This window comes from Alligator sinensis, unplaced genomic scaffold (genome assembly GCF_000455745.1).
Source record: "Alligator sinensis unplaced genomic scaffold, ASM45574v1 scaffold480_1, whole genome shotgun sequence".
Lineage (NCBI taxonomy): Eukaryota > Metazoa > Chordata > Crocodylia > Alligatoridae > Alligator > Alligator sinensis.
Genome location: NW_005842462.1, coordinates 74830 through 94325, shown reverse-complemented (window position 1 = coordinate 94325; position 19496 = coordinate 74830). Strand labels below are relative to the sequence as shown.

At 43.0% G+C, this 19496-nt stretch overlaps 1 protein-coding gene across 1 annotated transcript in view; it reads left to right on the top strand.

Annotated features, from left to right (window-relative positions):
* The window catches only part of LOC102376224 (piezo-type mechanosensitive ion channel component 2-like), a 518739-nt gene that overhangs the window by 476528 nt on the left and 22715 nt on the right, over positions 1-19496 (top strand). The window contains 9 exon segments of the mRNA XM_025212438.1: positions 882-1271; positions 3505-3763; positions 4359-4541; positions 5756-6008; positions 7852-7984; positions 8795-8942; positions 9056-9270; positions 11721-11879; positions 17162-17309. Coding sequence (XP_025068223.1) covers positions 882-1271; positions 3505-3763; positions 4359-4541; positions 5756-6008; positions 7852-7984; positions 8795-8942; positions 9056-9270; positions 11721-11879; positions 17162-17309 — 1888 coding nt within the window.

The following is a 19496-nucleotide window of genomic DNA, read 5'->3' as shown; positions in this document are numbered from 1 at the left end:
AAGAGTGAAAAACTAGGGATTAGGAGAAATAGAGACATCAGCAAAAAAAAGTCCAAAAGGAAAACAAGGATAGACTATTTGAGGAGGTGGCCAGAAGAGAAACAGAATAGTAGAAGGAATGATGAAGGACATACAAAGCAGAGAAAGGATTATCAAGCAAGAGAGAAGCTGTGAAGGAGGTAAATAGATAAAAGAATAAATAAGAACAGTTGGAAAAAGAAAAGAGGTGTGCATAAGGAAAAGAAAAAGACGGGTAAGACAAAGGACTGAAGAAGAAGAATATAACATGACCTAAAGGTAAGAAAGGTATCATAACATTCCTGTTCCCAGAACGGCATTTAATTGGAATGGAGTTTCTCCATGTGTGCACGTTACCTGTCCATTATTACTGGGTTTGAATCAGACTTGATGGATGGATTGTGTGTATCCAACTTACATTTTGATTGCTGACTGCAGCTTTAAAACTATGTAACAAAGCCACAATTGTTATGAGCATTTAATTGAAGCACATGGATCATTATATGTACTGTGGCATCATGCAGCTCACTCAAATGAATGCTGAAACATGTCCTGATTGTGGTTGGAATTTTTTGTTCTAAGAAAACTGGTGCAAGTTCTCTCTTTGTCAGCACCAGTTTGTCCTGACTTGCTTTGGAGCCATATTGAATCACTGAAAATTCAACAAGCAATCACTCAGGGCACAGATGGAACAGATGGCTTTGTATGCGTGAAGGGGAGGTGATGGTGATACATTTTCTGCCAAATGCAATGCATTTTGAAGGTTTGGGAGTGGACTGATGTTGCTAATATTTTTACCTGAAAGCAGAATTTAACAAAAATTTTCTGAGGAAAATTATTTCTGTTCCTGTCATTCCTGACAGTGAGCCTACCCAGGTCACCATGCTGTATTCCCGTCAGGGGACAACAGAAACTATTGAAGAAGTGGAAGGGGAGCATGAGGATGATGGGGCACGTTTGGCATCAAGGCAAGAGGAGGAGACAGAAGATTATGGCATGGATTCAGAAGAGGTTGCATGCACTCCGGATACTGACATGCAGTTGTATTCTGTTGGGGATGGCAATGCTGAAGCCCCACCTTCATATAGCAAAGCAGTCAGCTTTGAGGATATTTCAGTTGGTTCTCAAGATGACTCTGGTGGCAAGAGCCTCATGTTAGTGAGCCCAGATGAAATTCCAAGTGACAAATTGAATGATACCATTCTCCCTCCATTGACTCATGAGCTAACTGCGAGTGAGCTGCTTCTGAACAAGTAAGAAACTTTGAGTGTTTAATCTTTAAGTGCTTAAACTTTAAGTGAAATGTTAGTGCCAGCTTTAAGGTTTCCCAAAATAGGTTAGCTACTATTTTGTGTAACTTTTTCTCTGTAGCTGCTCCTGAGAGAGTTTTTTTCCTTTTTAAAATATTATAACTGTTATTTATAATTGTTTGGCGAGGGGCATCTTCTCCAACATTGTTTTAATTGCAGCCAGGAAATATTTTGTTTCTAAAATTATCCCAATGAATGTGGGAAAGAATCTTTAACATCTCTGCATTCTAAATGTAGAAACATGGATGGCAGCTCTAGTGATGGCACAGGAAAGTTTCTTCCCAAAAATGCACTGTCTAGCTGCCGTAAGGTGTATCTCTCTAAATTATTGTTTAAATTGTCATTGAAATTGTTCCCACTTTTGAAGGAGACGCTTTCTGATAAAGCTTCTAAGTCTACAGAGGAAGCATCTGCTGTATTCCTTCTTGAGATAGATATAAGATACTCCTCTGCTTTCCACATAGCCAGCAAATTCTGTGGGCCAAACCTGGAGCCATTGCTTTACTTTCTCAATTTGTAATTCCAGAAGAGCAAGGAAGGAGCTGTTCCTCTGCTCCATCGAATGCAGAGTCTGAAATTCTACTTAGGCCTTATGCAGCCCATAGAAAATAAGATTACAGCAAACAGGGCTGTAAGGCTCCTGTAGATGTTGTCTCCTGTAGAAGTCTGTCTGCCTGTGTCAAAGTAGAACCAACATGAGAAGAGGCTTCTTCCCTTGCACTATAGACCCAGGCAAGGCACTATAGACCCAGGCAAGGCACTATAGACCCAGGCAAGGCCCAGGCAAAATATCAAATCCCCAAAATGTCCTTTGGCTCAGTTGAAAATAGACAGAAAAGCATCGTATTGCTTGTGTAAACTGAGTGTTTTTTCTTTCTGGCTTCTTTATTGGGGGTGTGCGAAATGAGCCATATTCGATTCGGATTTGGATTTGGATTCAGATTCAGCCTGAATTGGGGATAGTGATTCAGTTAGTTGATCTGGATCACTGTCCCCAATTCAATTCAGCCAAATCCAAATCTGAAGATTCGATGCTGGTTCAGAGAATCAGTGATTCGTCCATAGCCACAGCTTTAAATGTTTTTTTTGCATACCTTAAGGTACCAGACGTGGCTTCTGGTCCACTTCTGGGTCTGCTGGGGAGAGGGTGGGGGGGCTCCCCTGCGTCCCTCCCCCCTGTGCCCTGCCAGCTCAGTGATTGGTCATGGGGGGACCCTGGGTCAGACCCAGGAGGCATCAGTAACTGAGCGGGGGGGGCACAGGGTGGTCCCTCCACACGCTCCCCAGTGGACCCAGAAGTGGACCAGAAGTGCTTCTGGTCCACTCCAGGTCTGCTGCCAAGCACGCTGGGGAGCCCCCTGAACTCCTGTTGGATGCTCCATCTGCCCCAGCATCACAGCATTCACAAGCCACATGCTACCTCTAGGTACGTAGAAAAAACATTCAAAACTGTGTCTATGGTCAAATCTCTGAATTTTTCCAAATCGATTTGGAGAGATTAAAGGGTCTCCTGATTCGATTCGGATTAGGAGATTTGGCCACCAAATCGAGCCATATGTCCACTGAATCGAATCAGGGACTGAAGCTTCTCACAGCCCTATTCTTTATCCCTTTTGGTTTTCAAGTGTTCAACCAAATTAATTCATAATGTAACACACCCCCCAAAAAACAAAGAGACTTACGTGTATGTGAAGCTGCCTAGTCATTTCAGACTGTTGTTATTTTAGAAAGTGTTTAATACCTATTTACATTTTGAGGAACAATGGATTTTATCTTCAGTGCCAAAAGAGACATCTGCCTCCTAAAGGAAAATAAAGCAGCGTTCATTTTGCTCTCACTGTCATTAATTTATGCCAGTATAACCATTCTGACTTTATTGTATGGGAAAAGCAGAATCCAATCCAATGTCTCACTAATGTAGTTTGATTTACAGTTGAGATTTACTGGCTGGGCACTTCCTATTTGTTTGCTTTAAATTGTCACTGAATTCTAATGTTACATGATGTTTGCATCAAACAAGATTGCTGATATTGGTTTAGAACAGCAAAATCTATTTATATTTATAGACTCTCCAACAAAATTTGGCCCTATTTTTAAAAGAGAAAACAATACAAATTAAAAATTATATTGCACACATTTTATTTTCATGTCATTTATGGAACTCTTCTTCTCACAGGATGTTTCATGATGAAGAACTGGAGGATTCCGAGAAATTCTATGTTGATCAGCCTCGGCTATTGCTCCTCATTTATGCCCTGTACAATACGTTGGTGGCCCGGTCAGAAATGGTGTGCTATTTTGTGATTATCCTTAATCACATGATCTCTGCTTCTATGATAACTCTTGTGCTTCCCATACTTATATTTCTTTGGGCCATGCTGTCTGTCCCCAGGCCTAGCAAGCGCTTCTGGATGACTGCTATTGTGTACACCGAGGTATGCGATAATTTTTACATCTTTATTTGTTAGGAGCAAATAACACATACTGTTGCAAAGAAAAGAGAGTAGCAGGCCCTTCATGGCATGTCTCTTGTCTGTTCCTGTACATCACCCAATACGGTGCTGCACTACATCTTTGGTCATTATTTTAATGTAAATATTTACTAAAAATAAAACCGTTGGGCATTTGTAGTATGTATGAGAGCATTTTATGGGAGTATTTTTCCCCTGCATTTATCTGATGTCTTTCTTGTCACCTAAAGAAGTTGATGAAAAAGCCACCATTTACTAATAGCTACCACCTAGCTATTACCATTCAGGAGCCTGCACTCACCATCTGTTATAAAGAGATAACCATGGTACCTGTTGAGTGGTACCAGGTGATAATTGCAATTTATTTAATGACTCCCCCCTCTTATTAAAAATATATGAAAATGTAGTTATTACTGATGCATAACAACAAAAGTACTAATGAGCCTTGTTATAAAATTCATGAAGTAGTTGCATATTTTTTATATTACTGACAAGAATCCAATCCTGTCAGATGATAATGTTTGGATAACTGTTCCCCATACATTATGTTTCATTATAGGTGGCTATTGTTATCAAGTATTTTTTTCAGTTTGGCTTCTTTCCTTGGAATAAACATGTGGAGTATACCAAAGATAAACCTTACCATCCCCCCAATATTATTGGTATTGAGAAGAAAGAGGGTTATGTGCACTATGATCTTGTTCAGCTCCTTGCTTTGTTCTTCCATCGATCCATTTTAAAGGTAATGTAAGTTAAAATGCATATTTTTGTTTAATTTTTATGGTCATTCCTAGAGTCATCATCACAATGCTATAAAGTAACTTTTCTGTCACATTTTTACAAACAGGAAGGTGAAGAACAAGGAGGTTGTGATTTATTCTGTATCATAGATGTCTGTGGCACAGCTTAAGATACATTCCAGCTCTCATCCCTATTCCAAAGGGCCATTTTTCCTCTCTCTCCTTTGCTAGTCAGGGTCTTGAAAGATGTATTTATTCTTTGTCAAGTTAATGTTACATTATGTTAATCTCTGTTCTTTAAAAGGTGTATTTGTCATTTAAATTGTAAAGACTTCATTTCATAAGTAAATGTGTTTCTTCAAACTATAATTAAAGTCATGCCATCTCAGCAAAGAGACAGGTTTCTCATGGGTTCATGGTATGCTTTGCAGACAGTCTTACCACAATAGTAGGCATTGTGTCCACTGCACACATTTGGGTCCATGGAATTACTGAGGAATTCATTATCACTCTGCAATTGTTTAGTCTGGTAATACAGCCATGTGATAATCATGAAGCATGGTTGTGTGATAAATGGCTATGTCACTTGAGAGTTGTACTCCATTCTTTTCTGTTTGAGCTGCTTAGCCTATATTGCTTTCTTTTATCTTCAGCCACTTAAATGACATTTATGTTCATAACCTATCTTTTTTTTCTCGAAATGGCATGACAGTGAACAGTGATTCAAGGCATGGTGCTGAAGTAAACCAAAAGAAAAATCCTGCCTGTGACATGTTTTGATCTAATATATCCATAATTTCCCCTAATCATGGCATGAGAAAAGTACTACTTTAGACTGCAGAATTCCAAAACTAGTCCCTGCAACACTGTGGCATAACAGCACTTTTCACAAAGGGACATCAGGAGCTTCATTTTCAACATTGTGTGTCCCAGAAAATGTGTCTATTGCTGTATACCTTCCAGCTATTGGTTATGTTCATTTAACTAAATAGCTCAGCCAAGCTTTGCTTGGCTGAGCTATTCTATCAGCTATAGAATTAATGATATCAGTCTTTCTATTGTAATATTTAATATATACAGGGATTGATATTTAAATATTAAATATTACAATAGAAAGACTGATATCATTAATTCTATAGTTGATTTTACAGCACAGTGAATGTTCTAACAGAAATACAGGAAAGTGTGTATGTGTCCTCGTTTTTTTCTTCACTAGTGCCATGGGTTATGGGATGAAGATGACCAAGGGGATAATGCCAGTAATAAAGAGGACTCGGATGACGAACTTTCAGTGACAGCGGGCAGGAGGGACTCTTCTGCTTCTTTGAAGTCCGTTAACCTTGCAGCATCTGTGGAATCTGTACATGTCCACTTCCCAGAGCAGCAGACTGCCATCAGAAGGAAAAGTTCTAGCAGCGGCTCACAACTTTCGCACAGATCCAGCGTCTCTTCACACAGGTCAAAAAGAGGTGCGTGTCAGGGTAGCGTGGCACTGGAAGAGCAAATGTCTTTTCTCACTGGATGGTTCTGTAGAAACTTCAGGTGTTGTTATAATGAAATAGGAACCAGGGCCAAATTCAAATTGCCTCATTGTGCATAACAAGGTGCCTCAAGGTGCATAACAAGGACTTGAGCGGGAGTTGGATACCTGGGTGGAAACAGATGTTGCCTTTGTGCATCCATAAAATGTGTATGGTAGCACAACAGCCAAGTCATAGAGTCAATGGACTGGAAGAGAACTGTAAGATCATCGAGTCTAGTCCCCTGCCATAGGCAGGAGGTTCAAGAGTTCAAACTAGCTCAACGAGGTGCTTATCCAGCCTCCTCTTGAACACCTCCAAAGATGGTGACTGCACCACCTCTGCCAGGAGTATGTTCCAGATTCTAGTCACCCTTACAGAGAAGAAGTTCTTCCTTATGTCCTACGTAAATCTTCCATCTATTAGTTTGTGACCATTGGTCCTCATCCTTCTAAGGGGTGCCTTCCTGAAAAGTTGCTTCCCCCAGATCCTGGTGTTCCCAGATTCATAAATGGGTCTGTAACCCTTGTAGCACCATAACTGTCTAAATTTTGTGTCCATGACATAGATGGTATCAATCTGTCACCTTATTGCAGCGGACATCTGTTAGGTTTATGGCAGGAGAGCAACCCCAGGTAGGCACTCCTGAGCTTTCATGCCCCAGGAATGGGATCTGGCCCCTGAAGCCCCAGGATCAATTGCCTGGATTCCCCCATTTGGGATTCCCCAGGTGCTTGTCAACACTCTGGTACAGTCCTGGGGCTGGGAAAGCTGGCATTTCCCTTCTTACAGAGATGCACCCCAGAGATTCCCAGGATGTGTCTGGGAACACATTATCCATTGTCCTGAGGGATTAATGGGTGGGAAAATAGATAATGTGCATTTCACCCGGTGAAGTGGACATATTCCAGCACAGCTGATCCACTTCATTTGCTGATGTCTGTTTCTAGTCCCTGAGTTCAAGGGAAAGTTATAAATTGGCCTGTGCCAGCACCCTAAAATCTCACTGTGCCCCTTCATGCAGTATGTTCCTCCATTTTGGAGTTCATTGCGTCTCCTCTGGCTCATGCACATCTCATTCCCACCTAAAGTCCTTTGCCATTAAACTTGCTCATTGAAAGTTCACATGCTCCACTTGCAGCCTCCAAAAGGTCTCAGCCATTAGGTGAACAGAAGCCATACAACTCACATTGACAGCAGTGATCCTTGTACTTAATTCAGTGATCTTTTCCCCACTAGCTCAGCTGTTAAACCTTTTGCGCAGGATCCTAGTCCCACTTCACCATGAAAAGATCTGAATTCACATCACCAGCTTTCCAGGAGAGGGCTCCAACACCAGGCTGTGGAATACATAGATGGGAGCACTCTATACTCCTCCTTTTAAAACTGGGGACCTGGGCAAACAGGAGTGTAAGAATGGAAGAACAAACAGAAGGGAGCCTGACTCAGTAATTACACTCCCCGGGGAAGAGGGAAGTCTGGGTTCTGGTCTCTGCTATCAGGAAGATTCTGTTTGCAGATTGCAAGGATTAACGAATAACCATCAGATTTAAATTGCAGAAACATTGCTGGAAAGTTGGGTCAAAGGCTTTGCTTCAGCATATGGTTACATCTGTATTAGACCCTCCCAGGACTTCATAGCATAAGGCTTTGTTTCAGAGTCTCTCTTAAATTTATGGCTTATTTACAAGAGTGATGGTCTGTGTTTTAATTGCTCATTATATTTTTATCTCAACTGTGATTCTAATGGAAACACTCTGCTTTCTTTTTCTTCCCCCACCCTACTTTCCAGGAAGCACCAGTACCCGAAACAGCAGTCAGAAAGGAAGCAGTGTTTTAAGCATCAAGCAAAAATCTAGAAAAGAGCTCCTTATGGAAAAGTTTCGAGAACAAATGATCAAAGCCAAGGCATTTACCATTAAAAAGTGAGCAGGATAAGGTTTTTGTTTGCTATTTAGGGAGGCAGATGTGAAGATTGTGGATGGAGAAGACTGAAATAGTAAAATAACTTTTTAACTAATTGAAAGATACTACTCTAACTAAAATCACTTCTAAAAATATACTCCATGTTGTGGTAGCGTTGGGATGATGTTGCAGTTGTCATGGTTCAGGAAAAAATGTGAGAAACAAGGATATTTGTGGGTGATATTGTTTGTTTGTTTGTTTGTTTGTTTGTTTGTTTGTAAAAGATATCAACAACAAAAAACCCTGGCTGCTTATAAAAATATACATAATTTAGGGGGCTGGATAGCTCTCTTGTGGCAACTATCAATCCTCCTGGATCATGGTGTATGCATGAAGGCACTCCCAGCACTTTGGTGCATATGCCTGGGCAGGAATTTTTTGGAAGAGTGGATGTTGCCCAGACCTTCCAGCCTCCCTTTAGACCATTGAGGCAGAATCCAAAGACCAGACTGTGTCTAGATGTTTGGTGCCTCCATGGGACAGCTCTGTAGATTGTTCAGATGCGGATGATTTCCACCCTGTTTCACCTACTCATAATGAAACAAGTTAGTAATGACTAAAAGCTCCCTGTGAAATAAGTTGGTAGACTTAGGATATTTCTGAGAGATAAGGGTTTGTAGAACATTATAGGCACAACCAACACAATTGGTAGTGATAGTGAAAGACATAATTCTACACATTAATGATGTCAGACTCTTCCTTTCATAAATGTAATGGCATTGTGCTCAAAGTGTTTCTCCTAAACCAGACTGTGATTTATGTTATTTCAGGACTCTTCAGGTGTACATTCCCATCAGACAATTTTTCTACAATCTCATTCACCCAGACTACAGTGCTGTTACTGACGTTTATGTGCTGATGTTCCTCGCAGACACTGTGGACTTCATTATCATTGTGTTTGGATTCTGGGCCTTTGGGGTATGTCATGAGAGGTTTGATCTATAAATCCTCAGTCAGAATCTTTATGATATTTGTGAAATACCTTGGGGAACTGGCCTTTTCTAAATAACTGTATCTGCTTTCTTTCCTAGAAACATTCTGCAGCGGCTGATATCACTTCATCATTATCAGAGGACCAGGTACCAGAGGCATTTTTAGTGATGGTGCTCATTCAGTTTGGGACCATGGTGGTAGACAGAGCACTGTATCTCAGAAAGACAGTCATGGGAAAAGTCATCTTCCAGGTCATCCTTGTTTTTGGGATACACTTCTGGATGTTCTTTATCTTGCCCGGAGTGACAGAGAGGTAAATCTCTAGAAATAACAAAAAGAGTTAAATGGATCATTTTCAAATTTAATCGTCATTTAATTTGAGTATGGTGTAGCCAAAAACTCTTAAGTCATAAATAGATTTCTTCTTGCTTTCATTAATAAGCAGGTTGCATAGGCGCCTTTATAGAACAATAGTGTTGGCAATGTGTGACTCTTTCAATGGGGGAAAACTGAATTAAAACAAATATATTCAAATGGTCTGTATTTAAACTCCCATAAAGAAAAAATTTAATGATGATTTCATTATGAAGATCTGAAGAACTAAATTAAATGGAGAAAGTTAGCCAGTCAGAGATGATATACTGCAAACTCATAGGCACCCCATGTTTTAATGAACACTTCCTAACACCCACCGAATTCACAGCTGCCCTGTCTGCTCCATCACCATGTAATCATAATTACATAGTTCCACTGCAGATGATCTCATACAGTTGATGAGTAATAGGGCATAGCTATTCCTATCAAATAATGAAATATACATTTTCAAACTTTAAGTTCCAAGTGAGTTGCATCATGTCTTGCAGTGTCAATCTAGTTTAGTGGCAAAAACAAAATAGGTGTTTAAGATACAAATAATGCAAACAATGAAATAGGAAAGATAGAAGGGTTGTCTTTGCACTTTAAAATTGTCTTTGAATGTACTTATTGTATTTTTCCCCCCATGTAATAATAAGTACAACCACGCATGAACAAAATGGGTATTGTCCAAATGATTTCTTGTCTCAAAAGATATTGGACCTTGGGAACTGAAATGAAAGTTTGGATCTGCTGGTTTAATGTGGTTGTTTATAAGAAAAAGCAACAAAATTATTTTGGACCTTTACCTTGCCCTTATGAAATATTTATCTCATACTCTCTTCATGCATCTATAAATAAAACCTGTCAGGGTCAATTTAAATCAAGCTGATTTCCATAAGCCCATGAAAGTTCCTTAACTACAATAGTTGTTTTGCAAAACAATCACATTGAATACATTGTTTTACATCTGGCTGTCAAATGCTGTTCTTAGCAAGTGTGATAAAAATCTTTAAAATATCCTATGAGGGACCATTCCACCTCTTTCTGTGCCACATATTTCTTTAAATCAAATGCTTTGTGGCTGTGATGTACAAGAGCAGCTAGAGTGAATATTCTTGCAACTTCAGGTGACTGGATTCAGTGACCTGAGAGGTCCCTTGTGGTGAGTCAAGTACTCACAGGATGATTGGTGCCATTAACACAACTCTGTGGGAATTTTACATTTCTTGTAACTATGTGTACATGGTAGAATAGCAATACTTTCCCATGCAGATTTTCCTGTAGAGCTGGGTGATACAAAGAGCAAAGAGCCCTGAGGCCAGGGTAGATAAAAATCAATGATTTTTTTAATAAAAATATGTTTTTTTATTTAAATCGGATTTTTTTATTTAATTATATTTTTGTTAAGATGCTTTTTAAAAATAAACCTATATAAAGATAATTTTAATTTAAGCTATGTTAGAGCTCAAATATATCATCACGGAGCAGGGATTATTACTTCTAATTATATACTATTTGAGACAGCATATTCATCTAACTTTTTTAGAAAAGTTTTATCAAAAGGTCACAACAGGCCATGGACTATATTAGTGGCCCAATCTTATGGGGTTCCCAGAGATTTCTCTATAAATTAGTAAAGATTAAAGAAAACCACTCTACCCAATGAGACTCAGTGCTCAGTTTAGAAGATCCCATTAAGCATCTCTGTGATGCTTAGTTTCAGTTCTCAAATTGAGGATTTGAGTCTCCAGAGATAACATCCTTGTTAACAGCAGTATATGGAGATGAGAGATAACAGACCTGATTACCTACCCAGCAGCCTTCTTGTCTCTCTGCAAGTTTGTGTACACGGAATCAAGCCCTTACCTTTCTCTAAAAGTGCAAAGTTTCAAGAAGTTAAATGAATAGAGGATTGTTGGGTGGGTGGAGTAGATCTGGCAAAGAGGAGGAGTCTGGAGATAAATGCAAGGAAGGAGAGGCAGTAGAAACAAAAGAGAAACATTTTGAGCAGACTATTACAGAAGCCTATAGGGATAAGTTTCTAAGTATAGCCTCTCAATTGATTTGAGATCTAGCGAGGGAATGGTATGGTAGAAGGGAAAACCTATCATGACAGCAGGCTTGCCAGGCCATAAAAGAGACTCTGTTTGGGAATATTTTAATGAAAGTTATATCAAACAACATGCCCTTTTTTGTAGAAAACAATGATTAAATCATTGCTTTCTTACCAGTGATTTAAATTGTGATTAAATCATGATTTATATCAATTTGATTTAAATCAAATCCACCCTGACTGCGCCTAATCCTGATCATAGATTCCTATAGGAGAAAAGAGCCTTTGGGGTTAAATTGGCAGCACACCGATACAAAGCTTAGCAATTTATCTCTTTCACTTTTTCATTGCAGAAAATTTAGCCAAAATACTGTTGCCCAGCTCTGGTATTTTGTGAAATGTGTTTATTTTGGATTATCAGCATATCAAATACGCTGTGGTTACCCAACCCGTGTTCTAGGCAACTTCCTCACAAAAAGTTACAACTATGTAAACCTCTTCTTATTTCAAGGGTAAGTAACTACCTAGTCTCGCTTACGCAAACTTGTACATATGTAATATGAAGGTTGAGTCATCACCGAGATGGCTGCATTATCCCTGACATAGTTTTGCAGGTCATTGCAAATGTGTAATGCACAGTACACTTTCATATTTCTTGTCTATGCTGCATGTAATACAGGGAATTATTAAAAATACCATCTCCTTTGTAAATTCAGGAGCCTTACTTACCATGAGGCCAACTATCCATCCAGACCTCATTGAAAGAAAAATACTAACCAATACTAACATTTTAAAGCATCTAAAAATACCTTAAATATTTTAAATCACGGCTGCTCAAACTCTGGCCCCCAGTTCTAGGCCATTTGGCCCACAGTGCTCCTGGCAGTTCTGGAAATTTGGGCAGTGGGGAGCAATGGCACTGCTTCCCTCCTGGCAAATCTTCTGACCCATGGGAAGCTCTGGGCCTTGTGTGTCAGATTCAGTACCTGATCCAAATGTGCCAGGCCAGGCAGAGGCAGCAGCAGGGGGTGCCCCCAGGACCAAATCCCAGCATGTGGGTTGCAGGAAGGGCAGTGCTGGGCCCTGGGACCTGCTTCTAGTGGGAGGGGAGCAGGATGAAGCAGTGCTGTACTCCCAGAATGAAATCTGCAGGTGCAGGGGCTGGAAGAGAGTGGCACTGGGCCCTTGGGGCCCAATCCCAGTGCATGGGGCAGGAAGGGGTGGTGTCAGGCCCATGGACAGGCCCTACGTCACTCAGCTGGCCCATATGGCCAAAAGGTTGAACACCACTGTTTTCCATTGAAATCACTGTAAGGTCCTGTTTCTTTAGAGAACATCTGTGCCCAGAAACACAGGCCAGGAGCCCAACTTGAAAACTAGGACTCTTCCCTTTTTAAAGTTTAAAATCCTTTTTTCATCCCTCTGAAATAATAAGACACCAGGACTTATGGCTGTCACTAGAGCTGGATTTTGATATTGTGCCTTATACCAAAGTAGTCTTGGGCTAGGAATGTATGAGGGGTTAGGAAAACATTGGTTATGACAGTGTTGATTTTTTAAAGCACTGTGTGAGAAGCTGTTTAGAGGTTAGTAATGCTAGTAGTAGCCCTGGAATAGTTTAGTGGTCACAATACAAGTGAAGCAGCAAAGTGTTTGGTCAATTAAAAGGGCCTTTCATGTTGAAGAGAATTGTATTTAATGTGCTATACAGGGTTGTCGAACTAGTGGCTTGTAGGCTGCATCCAGCCCATGAGGAGTCAATGTGTGGAATGGGCCTCTGCCCAGCCATCACCCTCTCCATTGTTCTGTCTCCTGCAATGGCAGTCATGGCCCCTGGAGAAGGGCAGGGCAGGGAAGAGAAGGAAGGGAAGGGGGCCCAGCAAACTTGTTGCATATATGCCAATGTAGGAGAGAGGAAAAGGGAGCTCAGATGGGTAGTCAAATGGTAGTACTGGAAGTTGGGGAGGACTTACACGGCTCATGGGGCAGGAGGCTCATCCACGCAGCCATGGCAGCAGTGGGGGAATGGCTTACATGGTGAGGGACTCACGCTGCTCATACAGCAGCGGTAGGGGAGGAACTAGGGGCTTACCTGTTCCCTGGCAGCAGGGGGGGGTCGCACAGCAGGGGGACTGTGAAGGGCAGGGGTCCTGGAAACCTACAGTGCATGCAGTAGTATTGTGTGAAACACCATCATTTTGTTGTGATATCTGTTTTGCCATTTCGAAGGGACAGTGTTTCGTTTCATCATTTTGTTCTGTTTCGTTGAAGCTGTTTCGACTTGTTTTGATGTTTCGCCCATAGGCTCTAATGGGGAATCATGAAAATGCCTAAAACGTTGTAATTTCTTGGCTGACTTGGATGCAGATTGCTAGGATAGTAGCCCCTTCTGAGGGCATGAAACCTGCCATGTTTCAAGGAGATGGGTGCAGAGGTTTTTCGGAAACTGCACCTCAAAGTTTTGAAAGCAAAATTTGCCAGCAGCCTCCTGTTATCCAGCATGCAGATCTAGGGGCTCATCCCCCTGGGACAGCTGCAGGGCTGTGCCAGACTCCTCCCAGGGGTGTGGGCCCCCAGATCTGTGCCAGGTGACAGGAGGCTGCCCCTGCCACCTGGGACTGTCACTGGGCACAGCCCATGCCTAGCACCAGGCTCCATGGAGCTCAGCCTGATGGCGGGAGACGGGCAGAGCTAGGGTTGTGCTCTCCACCAGGCTGAGCTACATGGGGCTACAGAGCCACTGCTCTCCCCTGCCTCCCACCATTGGGCTGCTTTGAATCTCAAAACATTTCAAAACTTTCAAAACATTTTGAGTGCCCTCATTTCATTTTGAAGCTGGTTCAGTGCCCTTTGTTTCATTTTGATTTTTCTGTTTCGAGCTTGAAATGCATCAAAACAGCTTCAAAATGAAACACTTGGCGAAATTTCGTACAGCTCTAGCATGCAACCCCCATGGCATGTGGCCTGCATGGTGTGGTGTTGTGTTTGACCTCCTAATGCTCTGGAGTCAATAGCCCTGTGATATAGGATCATGGACATTTCAGTTGTATTTGATTTACAATTTGTCATGATTACTGCTGGCTGCGAGTCCCACAAATACTGAGGTTCTCATTATACCAGCTACAGTCAGGTCAAACCATAACCACAATTGCCAGAAACCTTTTGTGCTAATAATCCTGGTTTTTTCCCTAAGGTCTTTCATTTATAATGGTTTGCAACCCAGTCAGAAAAATCACAGAAATAGCTATCCTCATAGTTATTAGTTTGTCTGGTCTGACTTAGACCAGAAAGCAGAATGGTATATGTATATTTTAAAAAAGGATATAAAAGGCCACCGATCACTTTTGTAACCTCAGAAAACATTCACGCTGTACAAAAACTACCACGCAAAGGTTTACTCCCTCACAGCCCATCTTCTCTTTCTGTTTAAATCATAGAATCAGAAAATTAGGTTTGGAAGGGACCTCAGGAGGTCATCTAGTCCAATCCCCTGCTCAAAGCAGGACCATCCCTAGCTAGATCATCCCAGCCAAAGCTTTGTCTAGCCATGTCTTGAAAACCTCCAAGGATGTTTGGGTTTTTTTATCCAAGATTACTGCACCAGGCAGCACAGTTTCCAGAGGAGGTGAGTTGCCTTTAGTGGTGAAAGAACAGGTTAGGAACTACTTAGAACATCTGGATGTGTACAAGTCCATGGGGCCAGATGGGAGGCACCCACGGGTGCTGAGGGAGGTGGCTGATATGATTGCAGAGCCATTGGCCATCATCTTTGAAAACTCATGTTCATCACGAGAGGGCCCGGATGACTGGAAGAGGGTACACATAGTGCCCATATTTGAGGAAGGGAAAAAGGAGGATCCAGGGAACTACAGACCAGTCAGCCTCACCTCAGTCCCTGGAAAAATCATGGAGCAGATCCTCAAGGAATCCATTTGTAAGCACTTTGAGGAGAAAGGGATGATTAAGAACAGACAGCATGGATTCACCAGGGGCAAATCATTCCTGTACAACCTGATTGCCTTCTATGACAAGGTGACTGGCTCTGTGGATGCGGGGAGACCAGTGGATGTGGTGTACCTTGATTTTAGCAAGGTTTTTGATACGGTCTCCCATAACATTCTTGCAGGCAAGCTAAGAAAATATGAGCTGGATGAATGGACTGTCAGGTGGATAGAAAACTGGCTGGAGCATTGGGCTCAGAGAGTAGTAATCAATGACTCAATGTCTAGTTGGCAGCCAGTATCAAGTGGAGAGCCCCACGGGTTGGTCCTGGAGCTGGTTTTGTTCTCTGTCTTCATCAGTGACCTGGGAGATGGCATAGAGTGCACCCTCAGCAAGTTTGCGGATGACATCAAGCTGGGGAGAGTAGTAGATATGCTGGAGGGTAGGGGTAGGATTCAGAGTGACCTAGACAAATCAGAGGATTGGGCCAAAAGAAATCACATGAGGTTCAACAAGGACAAGTGCAAAGTCCTGCACTTAGGATGGAACAGTCCCATGCACCAGTACAGGCTGGGGGCTGACTGGCTGAGCAGCAGCTCTGCAGAAAAGGGCCTGGGGGTTACAGTGTACAATAAGCTGAATATGAACCAGTAGTGTCCCCTAGTTGCCAAGAAGGCTAATAGCATACTGGGCTGCATTGGTAGATGTGTTGCCAGTAGGTCAAGGGAAGTGATCTTTCCCCTCTATTCAGCACTGGTGAGGCCACATCTGGAGTATTGTATTCAGCTTTGGGCCCCCAACTACAAAAAGTATGTGGACAAATTGGAGAGAGTCCAGGGGAGGGCAACAAAAGTGGTGACATAATTTATGAGGAAAGACTGGGGGAATTGGGTTTATTTAGTCTAGAGAAGAGGAGACTGAGAGGAGACTTAATAGCGGTGTTCAGTTACCTGAAGTGGGATCCAAAAGAGGATGGAGCTAGGCTATTTTTAGTGGTGACAGATGACGGAACAAGGAGCAACAGTCTCAAGCTGCAGCAAGGGAAGTTTAGGTTAGATATTCAGAAGAATTTTCTCACTTGGAGAGTAGTAAAACACTGGAACAGGTTACCTAGAGATGGTGGGAGCTCCATCCTTGGGGATTTTCAAAATACACCTAGACAAAGCTTTTGCTGGGGTGATGTAGTTGAGGCTGGTCCTGCTTTGAGCAAGGGGTTGGACTAGATGACCTCCTGAGGTTCCTTCAGATCCTAACTTTCTATGATTCTGTGGAGATTTCTATTGCTATTAAAGTCCCCTCTCAGTCTTCTCATCTCCAAACTAAATAAAATGTTCATGAATATCTCCTACGTGGCTAAGGGTGCTGAACCAGGCAGATAATTTCAAGAGTTTGTGTGTTCAAAGAGCTTCAGGGAATTCCTTTCCAAGTGTGCTGCATCTGGGTCCTACATCCCCCTCTTTCCTTCTAGCCTTCTAGCTTGCTGGAATCTATCCCATAAAGTTCCCTCTGTGACACGACATAATTATTGGTTATAACGACATGACACCATATTTATTACTTTGCTGTAGGATCCAAGAGAAGATGAGTTGGAAAAGGAAGAGCCTTCATTAAAACACAGTTAATACCAATGATAAGTCAAGCAGTCTCAGGAAATGACTAAGTTAATTTGTTTTTACATTCGTGCTCTCTCTTTTCAAGTTCTAAAAACCCTTATTAAGCCATTATTTAGCATTATTTTATCTTTGTAATTCTCCTACATAGGTTCACATCAAACTCCCTAAAAATGACCTATTGCGATATGATGCTTCATTCTAAGTTGTTCATCTCTTGTCATGTCTGTCTGTCCTTTCAGATTCCGCCTGGTTCCATTTTTGACTGAGCTGAGAGCAGTAATGGACTGGGTTTGGACTGATACCACTCTGAGTCTTTCCAGCTGGATCTGTGTGGAAGATATCTATGCTCATATATTCATCCTAAAGTGTTGGCGAGAGTCAGAAAAAGTAAGAAAGCTGTAAAAGTGATCTGAGCCTTTCCCCCCCCCCCCCACAACTCAGATGATAATTGTGGCAACAATGAAGAAAAACCTGCCAAGTTATAAGTTTCTAAATGAATGACAAATAAATCAGAGGGCCAAATTTCTGTAAGAGAGGTGAGGGGCTCACTCACTAAGATGTCTGGGCAATTGTGTAATTACCACGAATGAAAATCAAATGGCTTGCAAGCAGCTAACTCCTCCTTAGTGCCTAACTGATTTTACATACATTTATATGAGCTCCACATATAGTCATGGTAATTTTGTCTGAAAATGTAGCTGTTCAATTGTACATATGCATTTCAGAGTTGGATTGAAGAATAAGTCTTGGTGGGCAAATGAATTATGATTGTTTAAAACAATTAGGTGAGCAGCTAAGACTAAACCAGCTTAATGTAAAAAACAATGCAGATGAGAATATATCGTATGTCCCTCAGGATAAATCATGACGAAGGGCAAAATAATTCCTGTTTAAGGCATCTATAGAAGAAATTCCCCATAATCCCTCCAGTTCAGATGACTCCCAAAAGTATAGAGCAGGGGTAGGCAACATTCTTGGGTCAGGGTGCCAAAAAACAACAATGTCTACCTTGGAAGGTGCCAGAGTGCCGGCACGCCAGAAAAATCAAACAAGGGCAGGGGGTACATGGTGGGATGCATTGCATAGTAGTCTTGTTCACAATCCTGCATGTGGACTGTTTTTTACAGTACATAACAGATTTTCTAAAAATTCTAAAGCTGGTGACAATACATAAAACTTCTGAGACTACCTTTGATCCTGTGTGTTTGTTTTGGGCAGGTCCCCCCAACAGCCCCCGAGCCCTGATCATGCCCCTTTGCCCCTCACCCAAAGCCCCTGCCCCCCAGCCCTCCCTGAGGGGGTCCCCAGCTCCCTGCCTGCAACAGAAGGCAGTGACTGCTGCCGCAGGAGCTGGTTCCCTCACTGCTGCTCCGGGCTTGGGCGGGCAGTGGGGCCAGCTCCTGGCAGCAGCGTGCACTGCTGGGTGGGCAGGGGGGGACTTGTGCCCCCCAAATCTGTGTGAGGGACAGGGGCAGGGCAGGTGCACACTGCAGGCTTGTGCTCTCCACCGTGCTGCCCTCCCCACCGCCCCTGCAGAGCAGCATGTATAATTGAGAGCGGTAGGGCACAGCAGGGAGGTGCACAAACACTGCCTGCTGCTCTGAGCTCCCCGCTGCCCTGGCCACAGTGCCCCTGCAGGTGGGGGCAGCACTGCAGAGAGGGCCCTGCTGCCCTCCCCTGGGTCCTCTGGAGTGCAGGGTGTGCAACCCAAAGCAGCAGTGCACAGAGGGGCCACACAGGAAAGTTGCCTGCCACTGCAAGCTCCCCACTGCCCTGGTCACACTTCCCCTGTGTGCACGGGATCAGCGCAGGGTTGTGCCCCTCGCTGCTGCCCCCACCCCCACCTGCAGGAGAAGTGTGGCCAGGGTGGTGGGGCGCTCAAGCAGCAGGCAGTTTTCATGTGCCTCCTTGCTGTGCCCTGCCACACCGGGTCTCACACGTTGCTCGGCAGAGGCAGCGGGGAGGGCAGCACGGTGGGGAGCCTCGACAGCATCTGCTGCCTGCCCGGGGCCAGGGCCAGAGCTGGGGTGGGGAGGCAGCAGCTGTTTGCAGCTTCCCGGCTGCAGCTGGCCCAGCCCCTGGGGTTGCTGCTGCCAGCCATGGTGCCCGGGCTGCTTGCAGCAGGGCTTGCAGCCTCCCAGCCATCTGCTGGGAGCAGCCCGGGCTCTGTGGCTGGCAGCAGCTGCCTAGAGCCCAAGCTGTCGGTGGCGTGCTGAGCAAAATGGCCGTGTGCGCCATTCTCGGCACACGTGCCAGGGGTTCCTGACCCCTGGTATAGAGCATAGCTACGAGGCATGAGTTTCATAGACAGTATCTTTTAGGTAGCCCGCTGCAACACTCAGTTATACCTCAGAAGCTTATTTGCAAGTCTTATGCACACATGAACTGGTGAAGAGAAGGGAATTCTGACTCAATTTCTGTAGACTGCTGTACAGATCTAATGTCTAGTATCAGGTGCATCCAGTGTAGGCACAATTGGGTAAAACCATGATTCCTGGTGGTGTTCCCAAGTCACCTATGAGGCACTACAAACATGGTCTTATTCTCTGGGGCACACATCGAGATGGCAGGAAT